Source organism: Podarcis vaucheri (assembly GCF_965113315.1).
Source record: "Podarcis vaucheri genome assembly, chromosome: 1".
NCBI classification, from domain to species: domain Eukaryota; kingdom Metazoa; phylum Chordata; class Lepidosauria; order Squamata; family Lacertidae; genus Podarcis; species Podarcis vaucheri.
Window position 1 is genome coordinate 139,791,745 of NC_138759.1, and position 17,753 is coordinate 139,809,497.

At 50.5% G+C, this 17,753-nt stretch overlaps 1 protein-coding gene across 7 annotated transcripts in view; it reads right to left on the reverse strand.

Moving 5' to 3' along the window:
- The window catches only part of UNC80 (unc-80 homolog, NALCN channel complex subunit), a 184,277-nt gene that overhangs the window by 151,630 nt on the left and 14,894 nt on the right, over nt 1–17,753 (reverse strand). For all 7 annotated transcript variants that reach the window (XM_082230828.1, XM_082230826.1, XM_082230825.1 and 4 more), the window contains 2 exons: nt 16,636–16,775; nt 3,731–3,992 (listed from right to left, as the gene is read on the reverse strand). In XM_082230828.1, coding sequence (XP_082086954.1) covers nt 3,731–3,992; nt 16,636–16,775 — 402 coding nt within the window. The remainder of the gene's footprint in view (nt 1–3,730; nt 3,993–16,635; nt 16,776–17,753) is intronic.

The following is a 17,753-nucleotide window of genomic DNA, read 5'->3' on the forward strand; positions in this document are numbered from 1 at the left end:
AGCGTTCATTGACAAGAACCTGAAGAGAGGCTTCATCAGAGAGTCCAAGGCAGCGGGGGGTAGCCCAGTGTTTTTTGTGGATAAAAAAAACACGGACAAGCCGAGGCTGGTATGTGACTTTCGGGCCCTAAATGCAGTGACAGAGCCGGCGGCTTTTCCTATGCCCAGGATTGATGATATTTTGACCAGGGTGCGAAAAGGAAAGATTTTTACAAAGCTGGACCTAAGGGGGGCGTACAACCTGATACGTATAAGGAAAGGGGATGAATGGAAGACCACCATGTTCACCCCTTTGGGGGCATTTGAATACCTCGTTATGCCTTTTGGATTACAAACAGGCTCCGCGTGTTTTCAAGCCTTTATGAACCATGTACTGGGGCCTTTGCTCTACAAGAATTGCGTGGCCTTCTTAGATGACGTGTTGGTGTATTCGGAGAATGAGGAGCAACATGTGAGAGACGTCAGAGAAGTGTTGAGCAGGCTGCAAGCCAACAGACTGTGGGTGAAACTGGAGAAGTGTCAGTTTCATACCAAGGAGGTGGAATTCCTGGGGTACCGCTTGTCAGACAAGGGGTTGGCCATGGACCCCGGCAAGGTTCAAGCGGTGCTGGAATGGAAAACACCCAAGACCAAGAAGGATGTGCAGAGGTTCCTAGGGTTTGGAAACTTTTATCGTAAGTTCATCCGAAACTTCGCCCACCTGACGGCGCCCATCACGGACTGTCTCAGCAGCAAAAAGAAGTTTGTTTGGACGGGGGAGGCGGAGCGAGCGTTTGAGGAACTGAAAAGGGCCTTCGCCTCTGACGAACAACTTCTACATGTGGATTTACAAAAAAAGCTGAGGGTCGAAACAGACGCTTCTGACAGAGCCATAGGGGCGGTGCTTCTTCTGCAGCCGGGGAAGGAGGGGTCAGAGTGGCGACCGTGTGCCTTCTTTTCGCGAAAGCTGAACAAATCTGAGAGAAACTACACGGTGCACGACCGGGAACTTCTTGCGATTTATGAGGCCTTCCGGAGATGGAGGCACCTACTAATTGGTGCACAACAGAAGGTGCAAGTGTGCACGGACCATAAGAATCTAGAGTATTGGAGAACTGCGCGAGTGCTCAACCAACGGCAGTTGAGATGGGCCCAGGAGTTCTCCAAATTTAACTTTGAGATTTGTTACGTACCAGGCCCGGAGAACGTTAGGGCGGACGCTCTCTCACGCAAACCTGAATATTTGGAGGGAGAGGGTGCACCCGAAGAGACCCATGTTATTCCCGAGGACCGCTGGGTGTGTGGGGCGGCTTTGGTGGGGCAAAGGGAACTGGTAGAGGGAACGGTGCAGGATGAATACGCCCAGGACAAACTCAGGGGTCTCAGGAGGGAGGGAGACAAACCCGGGGGTTTTGAGGAGAGAAACGGGGCGTTGTACTACAAGGGAGCGTTATACATACCTGAAGGGGAATTGAGGGAAAAGGTACTCAAGCAACTGCACGATAGCCCCACAGCAGGGCATTTTGGGCAACACAAAACCATGTGGCTGGTTACCAGGGAATTCTGGTGGCCCAAGGTCAGGGAAGATGTGCGTGAATATGTGAGAGGGTGTGACCGATGTCAACGAGCCAAGGGGGAGAGGCGGGCACCGGCAGGTTTATTAGAACCACTACCCACGCCGGAAAGACCATGGGAGGCAGTGGCAATAGATTTCATGACTGATCTGCCCAGGTCCAAAGGGAAGACAGCCATTATGGTTGTGGTAGACCTGTTAACCAAGATGGCCCACTTTATAGCCTGCTCACATGCGGTCACAGCAGAAGAAACCGCTAAATTGTTTGTGGAAAATGTGTTTAGGTTGCATGGTGCCCCCTTGAGGGTGGTTTCGGACCGAGGGAAACAATTTACTTCCAGGTTCTGGAGGAAGCTCATGAGCTTATTGCACGTAGAGGTGAATTTTTCCACTGCCCGTCATCCAGAAACCAATGGGCAGGCGGAAAGAGCTAATGGTGTCCTCCAGCAATATTTGAGGTGTTATGTGAATGACAGAGAGAATGATTGGGTGGAGAAGCTGGCGTTGGCAGAATTTGCCTATAACAATGCAGAGAACGTGTCCACGGGGATGAGCCCTTTTTTGGCCAATCACGGGTGTCATCCCCGAGCCTTCCCAGGGGGGGAGGGGGAGAACTGGAGCGTTCCTGCCGCAGAACAGTTCGTTGAAGAAATGGAAGCGATCCATCGCCAGCTCCAACTTAATTTAAACAGGGCGAAGGAGGAATATAAGAGGCAGGCAGACAAAACCAGAAGGGAAGGGGAAAGCATTAGGGTGGGGGACCAGGTGTGGCTGTCCACCCAAGGGTTACCATTTAAAGGAGGTTGTAAGAAGTTAAGACCCAAAAGACTGGGCCCATTTGAAGTCACGCAACAGGTCAACCCAGTGGCTTTCAGACTCCGGTTACCGAACCACATGAAGTTGCACCCAGTGTTCCACAGATCATTGCTGTCACCGTATATAGGGGACAGAGAGGGGAGGGTCAATAGGGGACCAGCTATGGAGGAAAAAGAACACAGCTACCATGTAGCGGAGATTCTCGATTCCAGGTGGAGGGGAGAGCAAGTAGAGTATTTGGTAATGTGGGAAGGGGAGCCGGAGTCGGAAAACACCTGGGTCAGGGCAGAGGATGTAGATGACGAGGTTTTGATTGAAACTTTTCATCAGAGATTCCCTAGAAAACCCCAGCCAGTGGAAAGGTTCCGGAGGGAATACTTCGCCACCACCGACGACGAAGAAGAGTTGGAGGGGTTCGCTGATTCCGAGGTGGGGGAGGATTCAGCGAGTCGGAACGAAGACCGATGGAGGGAATTGTTCGAGACGTCTGAAGATGAAGAGGATTCTTTTAGGGGTTTCAGCTCCTCACCGCCCAGAGGAGAAAGTAGGGGCGGGGGAGAGGGGGGCCCTGGAGGGGAGGTGGATGTCAGGGAACTGACATCGGAGGAAGGGGAAGTGGTAAGGCTCCCAGAGACTGGGAGAGAGTCAACAGCCAAAGCAGGGACCAGCAGGGGGAGCGCGGGGTCTCTGGAGGAGGATCTCAGTAATGCTGAGAGAGACGCAGCAGCCCAGGCAGGAAGCAGCAGGGGAGAGAAAGGGGTGAGAGACACTTCGAGCGAAAATAGCGGGGAGGTGTCAGAAGCAACTGCCGGGAGACCCATGCTTCGCCGGAAGCTGCCACGTCGTGAGTCCAGGAGACGCGTTTCCGTTAAGGAACTTCTTTGCTGGAAGCGCTTCCGCAGACAGCCACTGTCAGACTCTACTAGTGACTAGAGCAGACATGTCTGAGGAGCTCTGTCACACACAGAGGTTTGTGGGGTCGCACAAACTCTGAAGGGGCACAATTTTAAGCACAAGCAGCTAACCATCCCCTGACAGTATGTTTCAAAAATTGAGTGGTTTTTAATGATTTTTTTTACTGTTGTTACTGTTGTATTTTATTGTGCACTGCACTGAAATTGTCAATAGAACAGTGTAAAAATATTTTAAATAAATAAATCCTAAAAATCAAAGGAATATTTTGTTTATTTCCAAATGAACAAAAGAGCAGCAACCTAGAAAGACAGCTAAATTAGATGTGTACTTCTTCCCTGGTTGGTCTGAAATTCCGGCCAGGTTTCTGACCAGGCCATAAGACCTAAAACTATAGACATGTTAGCCACACCACCCCCAAACCTTTGTGGGCTGTCCCGTTGTCCTTACCTGTGTTTTGTGAGTGTTCACCAGTGATGGAGCTGCTGCAACCATGGAACTGCTGCGAGGCCTGGGCAACGGTGGGACCTCTGGCTCAGGAGATTTCTCAGGCCTTTCCTCCAGCATATGCCGCAGCCTCTGGAGGTAATACATCAGGGACCACTGAGTGCCTTCCTCGGACCAGTGTGGCTGAAGTAGGCAGCGTAATACAGCCACGTCAAAATAGGTAGCATACCGAGACTTTTGGCATGGTGGGATGACCAAAGACACCCTGTCACAAATGATAAAGAAACAAAAGCTTGGAACTATAGAAGCAGCCAGACCCCTAAGGGCTCCCAAGTACATCTTATTACAGGACAAGTCAAAGGACAAACTGCTTACTTCAGTCTGGAGAAAGCTGCTTAAGTTAATAGCAACCTTATTAGCAGAAGATATCAAATTCTAACCAGAAAAGCTTAACTCTGCAATCTAAACATATAATTCGTATAAGGAAAATGGCACAAACTATTCTGTATTCAAGCTCTCTTGAACTATAGCTTTTCTATCAAAGCTTAAGGTCAAGGAGAAGAATAAAGAATGTGACTAATTGTGATTCCAAGGAAGGTTATTTTATTATTATTATTATTATTATTATTATTATTATTATTATTAATTTATACCCTGCTTACAGATTAAAATATGTACTACTATGAACTACCTGCATTTGCATCACTGCCAGTCAACCCTAAGCACCCTCTCCTAGGCAAATCTGACCAGGCACCCACATATTAACCGTGTGATTAATTAATAAGTCACACCAGTTAATTGGTGTTTCCTGCTTGGCAGGGGGTTGGACTCGATGGCCCTTGTGGTCTCTTCCAACTCTATGATTCTATGATTCTATGAATTGATTAGTGCTTCTAGCCCAGCTTTTGTGAACCCTAGATGTTGCGCTTCCAGTGAATTTTCCACAAGTGCTGAGCCCTTTCAAGAGCACTCGCCTGCCTGTGCTAAAGAGGGTCCCCAGATTGCTGCCAGAGTCATCTCCCTTTTCCCCAGGGTCTATTGCAGCTGAGGATGTACATCAATGCCAAAGGCTGCTGGAGAATAATGCAACATGAGGTCTGCTACACCAGGGCCAGCCCTGACATTTTGGCACCTGAGGTGAACCACAAAATGGTGTCGCCCCACCCATCAGGGGTTAAGGGGCGAGTGAAGACCTACATCAGGAACAAGAACTACTTTGGGGGCGGGGGGCAGGCGGGGGCAGTGCAGCGGTGGCAGCAGTAGACAATGCATTCCTTAGAGGCCAAATTTGCTGCCACTGTGGATCCTGACACCTGAGGTGCCTGCCTCACCTTGCCCCATAGTAGAAGCAGCTACACCTTCTGTTGGCTGGGACTGTGATGGAAGAGGATAGACTGCTGTCCTTTTTATGGAATGAAGATAAAAAATCAGGATTTAGTGAGAAAAAATCTAAATATCAAACAGAAATTTTGGAAGGGAAAACAAAACTTCTATCGAAGATGTATAATGTTTTACTGGAATGGGATACCAAAGACGAGGAAATTAAGGAGGTGATGGTAAAGTGGGCAATTGACCTGGGTTATAATATAGATTTTGATAAATGGACAAATTTATGGAATAAGGGAATGAAATTGACGGCATGTTCCACTTTAAGGGAGAACCTAGAAAAAATGATGTATAGGTGGTATATTACCCCAGTTAAATTAGTAAAAATGTATAAAATGGGAAATAAGGCTTGTTGGAAATGTAAAAGTAAAGATGGAGACCTATATCATATGTGGTGTACATGCGAGAAAATGAAAAGATTCTGGGAATTAATATACAGTGAATTAAAGAAAATCTTCAGATATACCTTTCCAAAAAAGCCAGAGGCATTCTTATTAGGGATAATAGGGGACAAAATAAAAAAAGATTGATCATAAGTTATTTCAGTACGCAACGGTGGCCGCTAGGATTCTAGTAGTGCGAAAATGGAAGACATCAGAAATTCCAACTGTTATGGAATGGCAGGTAAAACTATTCGAATGTACGGAATTAGTGAAAATGACACATAGGATTAGAAACCAAAAAGGTTCAAAGTTTGTAGAAGAATGGAGCAAATTTCTTACATATATGGAAACTAACTGTAGAAGCTTAAGGACTACAGCAGGATTAACTTAACTCTTGTGATATATATATAAAGAATATGAAGAAACTGTAAAAGATAAGAAATAATAAGAAAACCACAACTGGGAAGGAGGGAAGTCGAGGCATGATCTAACACAATGTAGATAAGATGATACTATATATAACTGTAAAGAATATTGTATTTAATTTTTTATTTATTATTTCGTACTTGTCAGAGCTGCTACCAGGTCCCAGCTCACATAGGACCACGCCACACAGCGTCCACTTTAAAAGAGTCTTTATTGAGTTACAGGTTTCATTTCCGAACTGCAGCGGGCAGCTCTACACCTTCTGCTCTAGGTCGGCGAAGACCCGTCTGAGTCCCCGCCTCTTGCACACCAGCTTAATACCCTAGCCTTGCTCCACCTCCTTCGCCTCTCCCTACGTCTCTGGGTCCTTCTGCCCCCCTGGGCCTCCTCCCTTCTACTCTCCTCTGACGCTGACCCCCCTGATCCTTCTGCCTCCTTGCGGCGGGCTTTAGGACCTGGCTCACTCTCCGGGCTGCTTACTGCTCCAGCTTCCGCTGCATTTGAACTTGGCGCGCGCGCCCAACTCTCTACTTTCCTCTTAACCGTTGCCTCGCTCTCTGAGGAGGGCGTGACCACCCCTGACTCGTGCCCTCCCTCCTGCTGACAGCCTCCGGAACCCGATGCCTGGCTACCTTCCTCCCTGCTGCTCTCAGTCTTGAGCGTGGGTCCCGACTTCCAGCTGCTGCCGCCCTCAGTTATGAGCGTGGGTCCCGACTTCCAGCTGCTGCTCTCTGAATCTCCTCTGTTCCCTTCCTCCTGGGGTGTCCCTCCGGATCCCCCCCTTGCTCTGCTCACTGGGGCTCCCTTTTGGGAGTCCTCTGACTCACTGCTTAGGCTTGGAGATCTCGGCTCGTCATCATCACTCATTCTCCCTTCTGCTTCCTCCCCCTCGCTCTCTGTTTCCACCCTTCTCTGCGTCTCTGCTTCTGAACCCCTGACATCCATCCCCCCCTCGAAGCCCCCCCTTCCCCCCTCCCCGCTGTCAGGTGTGGGTGCTGGGCGCTCCATCATCATGGGAGGGAATGCTGGATACAGGTCGCTCCCCGGGGGTGGCCGCCAACTGAAGACCTCCGAGTCTTCCCCCTCGCGGTCGTCGACGTGGACTTGTTGCTCTTCCATCTCTGTACCGCCGTGCTCGAACCCGAGTTCCTCCCCGAACACGTCCATGTCAGTCTCTGCGTCGGTCGTTCGACCTGGCATCTCCAGCCACTTCCTGCGCCATCGCTCCTCTGGTCGATCGTCCCACCAATACGAGTTGCCTGATGCCGAACCTGCCGGTGAACCTTCTGGGGAACGGGTGCTCCGTGCGGGTTCCCCTTCTGAGTCGAATCCATGGAACGTGCTGGAAGAAAGTGTGGGTGTGAACAACCAGTCGTCGAAGAAGCTCGCTGGCATGGGTTTGTGTGGGAAGAGGGCATGAAACTCGTCCTTGAGCAGGGGTTCCTCCAAGGCGTAGTCTGGTACCCAGCTATTGGCGCTGGCCCGGGTGCCCTCTCTGGCTAAGAGGTATTCGACTCCCTCTTCCCCCCATCTGGAGTCCAAAATCTCCGTGACCTCGTTGATGTGGTCCTGGTGCTTCACCTCCCTCGTCTCCGTCCCTTCCCGGAGCGGACTTGGCGCCGTCCCTGGCTCCTGGAACCTGTGAGGTGCCTTGTAGGGAGTGAGCACCGACCTGTGGAACACCGGATGCATTCTGGAACCCTCCGGCAGCGCCAGTCGGAAAGCTACTGGGTTGATCTGCGCTTCGACTTGGTACGGACCGATCTGCTTGTGCCCCAACTTCTTCTTGGCAAGCGACCTGGTCGGCACTGCGTGGGCTGCCAACCAGACCCAGTCTCCCACTTGGATCACTTCGCCAACCCGCCTGTGCTTGTCAGCTTGCACCTTGTAGGCGTGCTTAGCTAGCTCCAGCTGCCGTCTGAGTTGATCGTGGACCGCCTGCAGCTCTGACGCGAACGCGTCCGCCGTCTGTGGTTCTCCTTCCCCCACTCTCTCCAGTCCCGGGAAGGTTCTGGGATTCCTCCCATTGTTGGCAAAGAACGGCGTCACTCCTGTGGACACGTGCTTCGTGTTGTTGTAAGCGAACTCGGCTAGCGGCAGGTAATCCACCCACGTCGCAGGCTGTTGATTGGCATAGCATCTCAGGTACTGCTGCATGATGGCATTGACCCTCTCTGCTTGCCCGTTGGTCTGCGGGTGTCTTGCTGATGCCAGATTGACCTTGACATTTAGAAAACCCATCAGCTTCTGCCAGAAAGACGAGATGAACTGGCGTCCGCGGTCGGACAGGATAGACCGTGGCAGGCCATGCACTTTGAACACGTGATCTATGAACAGTTTGGCGGTTTGTTCCGCCGTGGCCACCTTCGCACACGGAATGAAATGTGCCATCTTGGTGAACAAGTCCACCACCACTAGCACAGCTGTCTTGCCTCTCGAGCTGGGTAAATCCGTCACAAAGTCCAGGGCCACCCTCTCCCACGGTTCAAACGGTGTTTGCAGCGGTTCTAACAGTCCCGCCGGTGGTCTGTGTACCGGCTTGGCCCTCTGGCAGGTGTCGCACCTCGCGACGTAGTCCGCGACCTCTCCTCTCAGCCTGGGCCACCAGAAGTCTCTCGCGACTAATTCCATCGTTTTCTCTGTGCCAAAGTGACCGGCCGTGGGTGCGTCGTGCAACTGTTGCAGTACCTTGGCGCGAAGGTCGTCTCCTGGTACATAGACAGCCCCTTTGCGTAGGAGCAAGCCGTCCCGCACCTGGAACTCGTCCGTGGTAGCCGTGCCTCTGAGCAGTTCCGCCATCTTGTCTTGCGCGAATGAGTCGTCCCGCAATGCACGTCGCACCGCATCCAGGTCTACTGTAGCTGAGGCACACGCCCACGCCGTCGGTGCGAAGATGTGCATGGCCGCCGCTGGCGTCACCTCTTCTAGGTATTGCGGTTTTCGGGACAGTGCATCCGCCATGATGTTGGTGTCGCCTGGGACGTACTCTATTCGGAAATTGAAGTCAGCAAAGAACTCCGCCCAACGTATCTGCCTCTGGTTCAGGAACTGAGCCGTGCGCCAGTGCTCCAGATTCTTGTGGTCCGTGCAGACCTGCACCGTGTGCTTGGCGCCGATTAGGAAGTGCCTCCACGCCTTGAAAGCTGCATGAATGGCCAGCAACTCCCTGTCCCAGATGGTGTAGTTCTGCTCCGACTTGCTGAGCTTTCTGGAGTAGAACGCTCCCGGCCGCCACACCCCCTGCGGGTCTCGCTGCAGCAGGACAGCTCCCACGGCTCTGTCTGACGCGTCTGTCTCTACCCTCAACGGTTTACTGGGGTCGATATGCAGCAGTTGCTTCTCCGATGCGAAGAGATGCTTGAGCGCTTGAAAGGACTGTTCCGCCTGCTCCGTCCAGATGAATTTCTTTTTTTTGGAGCTGAGCGTGTCCGTAATTGCTGCCGTCTGCATCGCGAACCCCTTGATAAACTTGCGATAGAAGTTGGCGAAGCCGACAAACCGCTGGACCTCCTTCCGGTTGCGCGGGCTTTTCCAATCCAATACCGCACGAACCTTGGTGCTGTCCATGGCTATCCCCTTGTCCGACAACTTGTATCCCAGGAAATCCACCTCCGTCGTGTCGAACTGGCACTTCTCCAGCTTGGCGTACAGTCTATGTTGTTGCAACCTGCTGAGCACCTCCCTCACGTCTCGGTCGTGAGCTTGCTGCGAGTCAGAGAAAATCAGGATGTCATCCAGGAAGCAGACGCATGTCTTGTAGAGGAGTCCCTCCAACACGTGATGCATAAAAGCTTGAAAACAGTGAGAGCCATTTTGTAATCCAAAGGGCATAACTCTGTATTCGTAGGTGCCCAGCGGTGTGAACATGGCCGTCTTCCACTCATCGCCCTCCCGCATGCGGATGAGATTGTACGCCCCTCGCAGGTCCAACTTGGTGAACACGCGTCCCTTGCGCACCGTCGCGAGGAGGTCGTCAATCCTGGGCATGGGGTAATCAGACGGTTTGGTCATCTGGTTCAAAAGGCGGTAGTCCACAACTAGTCTTTTTTGGGGCGTGTCTTTCTTTTTCACGAAGAAAACTGGACTGCCCCCCACTGCCTTGGACTCTCTGATGAAGCCACGCTCCAGATTATGCTCGATGAACTGTTTGAGTTCCTGCATTTCATCTTCAGACATGGAGTATAGCCGCCCCTTCGGCAGCGTCGCCCCCGGTAGGAGGTCAATCTTGCAGTCATATGGCCGGTGAGGGGGTAGCTTGTCCGCCTCCTTCTCGCAGAAGACCTCCAAAAAGCTCGCGTATTTGTGGGGGACCGCTTGCAACGTTCCCAACTGCAGTTGTGATTCCTCCTCCTCTCCCTCCCGTCGGGGCAGGATGCAGTGTTCTGCGCAATAAGAGGAGCCGAAGATCAGTTGTCTCTGGTACCAAGCCAGTGTCGGACTGTGCCTGTCCAGCCAACTCATGCCCAACACAATGGGCGTGTCCGACAGTTGGGTGACATTAAAACTGATGACTTCCCTGTGGTTGCCAAGGCGCATCACCATCGGTGGCGTCTGCTTCACCACCTGCCCCCCTAGCAACTCTCTGCCATCCACTGTGACGACTTGCAGGGGCAGAGTGGCAGGCAATAGCTGTATAGCGTGCTGCTCCACAAAGCTCTGCGCTATAAAGTCTGCGTTGCTTCCAGAATCCACAGAAAGCGGCACTTCGATAGTGACGCCGTCGGGTAGCTGGAGAGATGCTGTGAGCTGCACTACTGGTTTGGGTGGGAGGGGATCCGTGGGTTGCAAGATTGCTGGGGACTGCTTCACAGATGCGTCTGGCTGGGCCCCAGTGCCTCCGTCTCCAGCCAGACATCGTCGTTTCCCTGCTGTGGTTCTCCTTGCTGCGTTGCTGCAGTCACCATTGCTGAGGCTGCAGTGTGCTTGTGGAGCCTCCGGGGACACTCCTTCGCCAAATGGCCTGGATCCTCGCAGATGTAACACTTCCTGTTCCCTCTAGGAGGCTTCGCTTTCCCTGCTGCCGGTGCTAGGGCTCTGGCTGCTGACTGAGCCCTTGCACCTCCAACCTCCATCGGTTCCCCTCCCCCTCCTGGCGGAGGTGTGGATTGCGCACGCGCTGCTTCCCTCGGAACGAAAGAGAAACTTCTCGCTGCTTCGCGCCCTCCACGTCCTTCATCTCTGCACCATGGACGTTCTTCCAGCCTCACCCCCACAGTCAGCGCCCTTTGGACCACCTCCTGCGTGCTTCGGGGCCTCTCCCCCCTTGCAATTTCATCCTTAACCGCTGAACTTAGACCCTCCCAGAAGAGGTCTCTGACAGGGGGCGAATCCCGATCCCATTCTAAAGCACTGACCAGCGCAAAAAATCGGGCGTGATACTGCCGGACGCTCGCCCTCCCTTGTTTTAGTCCATGAATCTCCCGTCTGGCAAGATCCACATCAATAGTAGACAAAAAACACGCATCCATCGCTTTGATAAAGGCATCTGCATTCTGAAGCGCCGGATCTTTATCCCTCCACAAATTGCGCAGCCAGGCTTTGGCATCCCCATGCAAATGGGACAATATGAACCCCACCTTCTCTTCCTCATCTCTAAAGTCTTTTGCCAGCAGTTGCAGTGCGCACATTACGTCTGCTCTAAAATTAGGGTACTGTTGCAAAGTCCCATCGAAGTGAGCCACAAGCCCTCCTGCTTTCCGTGCCAATCCCACGCCCTCCGGTCTGGGTCCCGGTTGCCCTTGCTTAACAAGCATTTCAAACCTGGCGTGTAGGTCTCTGTAGGCGGCTGTAGTCTCCTCCTCCCGTTTCTTGGAAGCCAATACCTCTGAGGACAACTGGGTCACTGCCTCTTGCAGCGCGGAGATCCTCTGTTCTTCCGTCATCTTGCTAACCTTTGTGAGCTCGCTTACAGACACCCCTCTTCCTCCCCTAGCGGCTTCTGCTCCCGCTGCGAGGTTTCAGGTTTCTGAAGCTTTGTAGAGACGGGTCTTACTGTCAGAGCTGCTACCAGGTCCCAGCTCACATAGGACCACGCCACACAGCGTCCACTTTAAAAGAGTCTTTATTGAGTTACAGGTTTCATTTCCGAACTGCAGCGGGCAGCTCTACACCTTCTGCTCTAGGTCGGCGAAGACCCGTCTGAGTCCCCGCCTCTTGCACACCAGCTTAATACCCTAGCCTTGCTCCACCTCCTTCGCCTCTCCCTACGTCTCTGGGTCCTTCTGCCCCCCTGGGCCTCCTCCCTTCTACTCTCCTCTGACGCTGACCCCCCTGATCCTTCTGCCTCCTTGCGGCGGGCTTTAGGACCTGGCTCACTCTCCGGGCTGCTTACTGCTCCAGCTTCCGCTGCATTTGAACTTGGCGCGCGCGCCCAACTCTCTACTTTCCTCTTAACCGTTGCCTCGCTCTCTGAGGAGGGCGTGACCACCCCTGACTCGTGCCCTCCCTCCTGCTGACAGCCTCCGGAACCCGATGCCTGGCTACCTTCCTCCCTGCTGCTCTCAGTCTTGAGCGTGGGTCCCGACTTCCAGCTGCTGCCGCCCTCAGTTATGAGCGTGGGTCCCGACTTCCAGCTGCTGCTCTCTGAATCTCCTCTGTTCCCTTCCTCCTGGGGTGTCCCTCCGGATCCCCCCCTTGCTCTGCTCACTGGGGCTCCCTTTTGGGAGTCCTCTGACTCACTGCTTAGGCTTGGAGATCTCGGCTCGTCATCATCACTCATTCTCCCTTCTGCTTCCTCCCCCTCGCTCTCTGTTTCCACCCTTCTCTGCGTCTCTGCTTCTGAACCCCTGACAGTACTTATGTTTTCTTTTCTTTTTTTGGAAAATGTTAATAAAAATTAATTTTAAAAAAAGGATGGTAGTCATGTTGGCTCATAAGGAAAACTCCAAAACTGCATCCCCTCCAACATTTCTCTGATGAAAATAGGGACGTCCCATTCCATAATGATAATTTTACTATTTATACCCCACACATCTTACTGGGTTGCTCCAGCCACTCTGGGCAGCTTCCAACATATATTAAAACATAATAAAACATTAAACATTAAGAAAACTTCCTTATGCAGGATTGGCTTCAGATGGCTCAGGGGTCGAATAACTCAATACCCTCCAACATTTCTTCAATGAAAGTAGGGACATCGTAAAGAAAAGTGGGGCATTCTGGAATCAAATCAGAAACTGAGACAGCTTCTCTAAATCAGGTATGTCCCTGGAAAATAGGGACACTTGGATGGTCTGAAATCAATATAAGGGTGATACTTTCATTAGGTCAACCAAAATGGTTTTTGTTTTTTTTAAAGGAATTCATGTGTGTTTTGTTATGTTCCCCCTTCAGTGATTAATCCGCTGGTATACTGTGATCTAGGGACGCGGGTGGCGCTGTGGGCTAAAGCCTCAGCGCCTAGGGCTTGCCGATCGAAAGGTCGGCGGTTCGAATCCCCGCGGCGGGGTGCGCTCCCGCTGCTCGGTCCCAGCGCCTGCCCACCTAGCAGTTCGAAAGCACCCCCGGGTGCAAGTAGATAAATAGGTACCGCTTACCAGCGGGAAGGTAAACGGCGTTCCGTGTGCGGCTCTGGCTCGCCAGAGCAGCGTTGTCACGCTGGCCACGTGACCCGGAAGTGTCTGCGGACAGCGCTGGCCCCCGGCCAATAGATGTGAGATGGGCGCACAAACCCCAGAGTCTGTCAAGACTGGCCCGTTCGGGCAGGGGTACCTTTACCTTTATACTGTGATCTATTTTTAGTTGCTCTTTAATCTTGTTTGTAAATTGTTTTTTAATGCTCTGTTATTTTATGGTTTTGTAAATTGCTTTGAGAATTTGTGCCGATAAAGCTGCATTGGTAGAGAAACAATAAACACTGGTGTTGGCACAAATCCCAAAACCTAAGAGTGTTTAATCCTTGCTGAGAAACAGATTGTGCGTCTTACACCTGATTCTTCCCTATTAATGAGCACTAGGACAACATTAACATTAACAAACAGACTGAAAAATAATACAAAAAGTATATCTAATTTATTTGAGATTAAGAAAGTTAACAAACAGATAAGGTTGCTCTGCTGGTTAAGAATCGTTACCTTATATTAATTTTTGCTGGGGCAGAAGTGGCCTTGCTAAAATTCCCAGTCTACTTGTCATCAAAGACCCACCTCCCAGTTTTCTACATGTCACTCAGACTGTGGCTATGAACTCTGAGGATGACTCATTCTTTTGGACTGGGGACTACATTAGGGACAAATAGTAGACTACATATAGTATATTCAGAAACAGAACAGTTCAAAAAAAAAAAGCTCAGGATATCTATCAAAAAGCCAATCTATGTTCTGTTGAATAAACCTGCCTTTAAAAAAATCTAGACATTTTCATGTCTTCTGAATTCTAATTTCAACTCTGTGCTGACTCAATTCAGTTACCACGACCCCCAAAGGCTGTGTATGTAGCAATTTGGTTGAATTTGGTCTTCAAGGACAAAATAATTCCATGGATGTTGGGTTAGTAACTGGAGCAAACAACATTTATTTCTTCACTGCATGTTGCTAGGCAACAACTACCCCTCCCCCGTATCCAGTTGACTTTGTAGTGATCAATGAGTTCAGCAAATGAGGAGAAATTAATGACGCAGAATAGAGAGCCTGCCTGCAGCTTCATTGCCATAGCGACCGCCCAGCTCAGTTTCAGACACTGACTGCCTCATTTTTGCTGTCTAAAAACCAGTTCCTTCCTCCTTTGGGCACTCTGAACTAGCCTAAAAATAATCAAGTAAAGAGAGTTGCCCAAAAACTGTAGCTCAGCAGGAAAAAGAATATTTGATATTGTCAGGGGTTCAGGAGCAGAGGCAAGGGCAAGGGAGGAAACAGAGAGCGAGGGGGAGGAGGCAGAAGAAAAGATGAGTGATGACGATGATCCGAGATCTCCGAGTCTTTCCAGTGAATCAGAAGATTCACAGAAAGGAGCACCAGTGGCCAGGGCAAGGGGGGAGCCTAGGGGGACACCCCAGGAAGATAGAGCCAGAGGGGACTCAGAGGGGAGCAGTTGGAAATCGGGACCGGCGTCACCGCCAGAGAGCAGGGAAGAGGAAGGGCGCCAGGGATCAAGCACTGGCAGCTCACAACAGGGGGGAGGGCACGAGTCAGGAGTGGCCACACCTCCATCAGGGAGCGAAGAAACGGTCAGACGGAAAGTGGAAGGTTGGGCACGCGCGCCAAGTTCAAATGCACAGGAAGGTGGCGCAGTAGGCAGCCCGGAAAGGAGACAGAAGGGTCCGGGGGGTCAGCGTCAGAAGAATCCCGGAAGGAAGAGACCCCGGGGGGCAGAGGGACCCAGAGGAGAACAGTCAGGCGGAAAAGGTGGAGCAGGGCTAGGATATTAAGTTGGTGTACAAGGGGCGGAGACTCAGACGGAGCTTCGCCGATCTAACGCATAAGACGTAGAGTTGCACGCAGCAGCTTGAGAATGGAAACTGTAACTCAATAAAGACCTTTACTTAATGATCGCTGGCTAGCGTGATCCTCTGTGAGCTAGGATCTGGGAGCAGCTCTGACAGATATATTTTAAAGAGTGTGTGTGTTTGTGTCTCCCCCCCCCCTTCTGATGGTGTTTCCTGCTTGGCAGGGGGTTGGACTCGATGGCCCTTGTGGTCTATTCCAACTCTATGACTCTATGATTCTACGATTCTGTGTATATATTTGGGGAAAGTCTTCATTTCCACTCTCTGTGAGCATGGCACTACATCACAGAAGTTTCTTTTCAATGCTTTTTTCACAGAAAATAAGGTTCCTGGGTGGGGCAAGTCAGCTGTGCCCTTTTAATATAGTTGGCAACAGGTCAGGACCAGGTCAGTAAACATGAATGCCTTGTTTCAGGCACTACGCTTCAAACATTTTTCTGAAAAATTAAAATGCTTGCCAGAGATTCTTGCAGAGGGCCTTCTCGGTAGTGGCGCCCACCCTGTGGAACGCCCTTCCAGCAGATGTCAAAGCGATAAACAACTACCTGACATTCAGGAGACATCTTAAGGCAGCCCTGTTCAGGGAAGTTTTTAACGTGTGATATTTTATTGTATTTTTGGTTTTTATGGTAGCCGCCCAGAGTGGCTGGGGAGGCCCAGCCAGATGGGTGGGGTATAAATAATAAATTATTATTATTATTATTATTATCTTGCAAGAGAAAGTGTCTTTGAATGTCGAAACAACAATTTGTGTTTCGATCTGCTTGGTAATGGCTTCAGCTTAAAACACGGTATCCTACAAGAGACCAACAACCCAGGGCCAAAACTTAAACGGGCAAAGAAATAATGCCCCTCAGGAAGCTTTGAAGGGGACAAACTGAGAGGAAGGTGCCTGCCTCATTCGCAGCAATGCTGTGTGAGGAAGGAAAAGCAGTTCCCACAACACTGCTAGGGCATACGGAAGGCACCAACGTCCCACAGTCTCCTCCAGAGCTGTATGTGAAGTGAAGTCCTGGAAGATAGCAAGGCCACCAATGAGGGCGGTGGGTGTTAAATTAGTGTTATATGCTATTCAAAACACATTTTATAGTCCAAATACATTTCAAACAGAATCACACAACTGGAAGACTCCCATTTTAATATTTAGAACAGAAATAATCTTTCTCTGTCTTTTCTAACTGTGGGAAGTATCCTATGATCATAGAAGAAGGGGACAGGGATGGGGAGAAAAGAGAGACAAGGAGGAGCCCTTCTAGAAGATCAGCTTTTACCTAGGATAGGGGGGTCCTTTCTCCTGGGAGGCTTGGGATGACACACTTCCATCAATAGAATTCCCACGGTGGCAGCCCGAGAAAGCAGGCCTGGGGGGCACTGCATCTGCCTGGGGTGTTTCACACACTACCTGGAGCCCCTGTGGGTGCAAAAATATTTCACAGAGAGAAATGCAATCAAAATGTGCAGTTTGCTGTTCTGCCTAACATGTAATCCAAACTACTCTTGCTGTTAATCGGAGGAACTGAACATTCAGATGTCCTCCTTGAAAGCTTCACTGCAGGAATAATGGTTGAAGTCTGCATAATTAGGCTACACACTGAAACTGCAATCCTGTGCATAGTTTCTTGAGGGTAAAACCCACTGAAAGAAACTGCACTTGCTTTGAATGAAGCACACCTATAAAAGACTGCACTGTAAGGATCTACTCCCATGGTGTAGCAGTGAGCTTGCCTTGCATCCATCATGCAGGAATCTTGTTGCTGTTTTCTACTTCACTCTGCTACACTATTTGCAAAATGAGGAGCGTGGTGGTGCAACTCTAGAGTGCAATTAAAGGGAAAGGAATTGGCTTTGACAGTCCATGTCAAGTGCACAGTTCAAACCTGTTCTTTGAAACAACTGTGTTCATGTAAAACTTGTTCTAGCTCTCTGATGTGTTATCTTTCTAGGTGCAGAGCAACAATTCTTAGAGTGGTTAAACTGTTTTCCTCAGGCTTTTGTGGGGGAAGCCATGGCTGTTTAAAGTGGAATGATACTGGGATGGTTGGCAGCTCTCCCACACCTAGCATAGATCTGATCCAACAAGGCTCCTATCTAGTTCATCATTCTGTTCTCACAGTGGCTGCTTATGAAACTTTCTTTCCCTGAAATCCTGAATAAAGGCCTGAACCTCTTACAGAGGGCAATCTTTAAAGCCAACCTTTGATGGCTGAGGTTAAGTGGATATGGATTAAGTGGATTTTAGCTTTTGTTATTTCAGGTTGTGCTAGGATTTAATTTACATTATACAGCAAGCATTTGTTTAAAGGTATTCCACTTCTCTTGAGTTACCAAAGGGACTGTGGTTGGTATTTGCACATTCGCCTGCCTAGAGGAGCAAGTGGGAAGGACAACC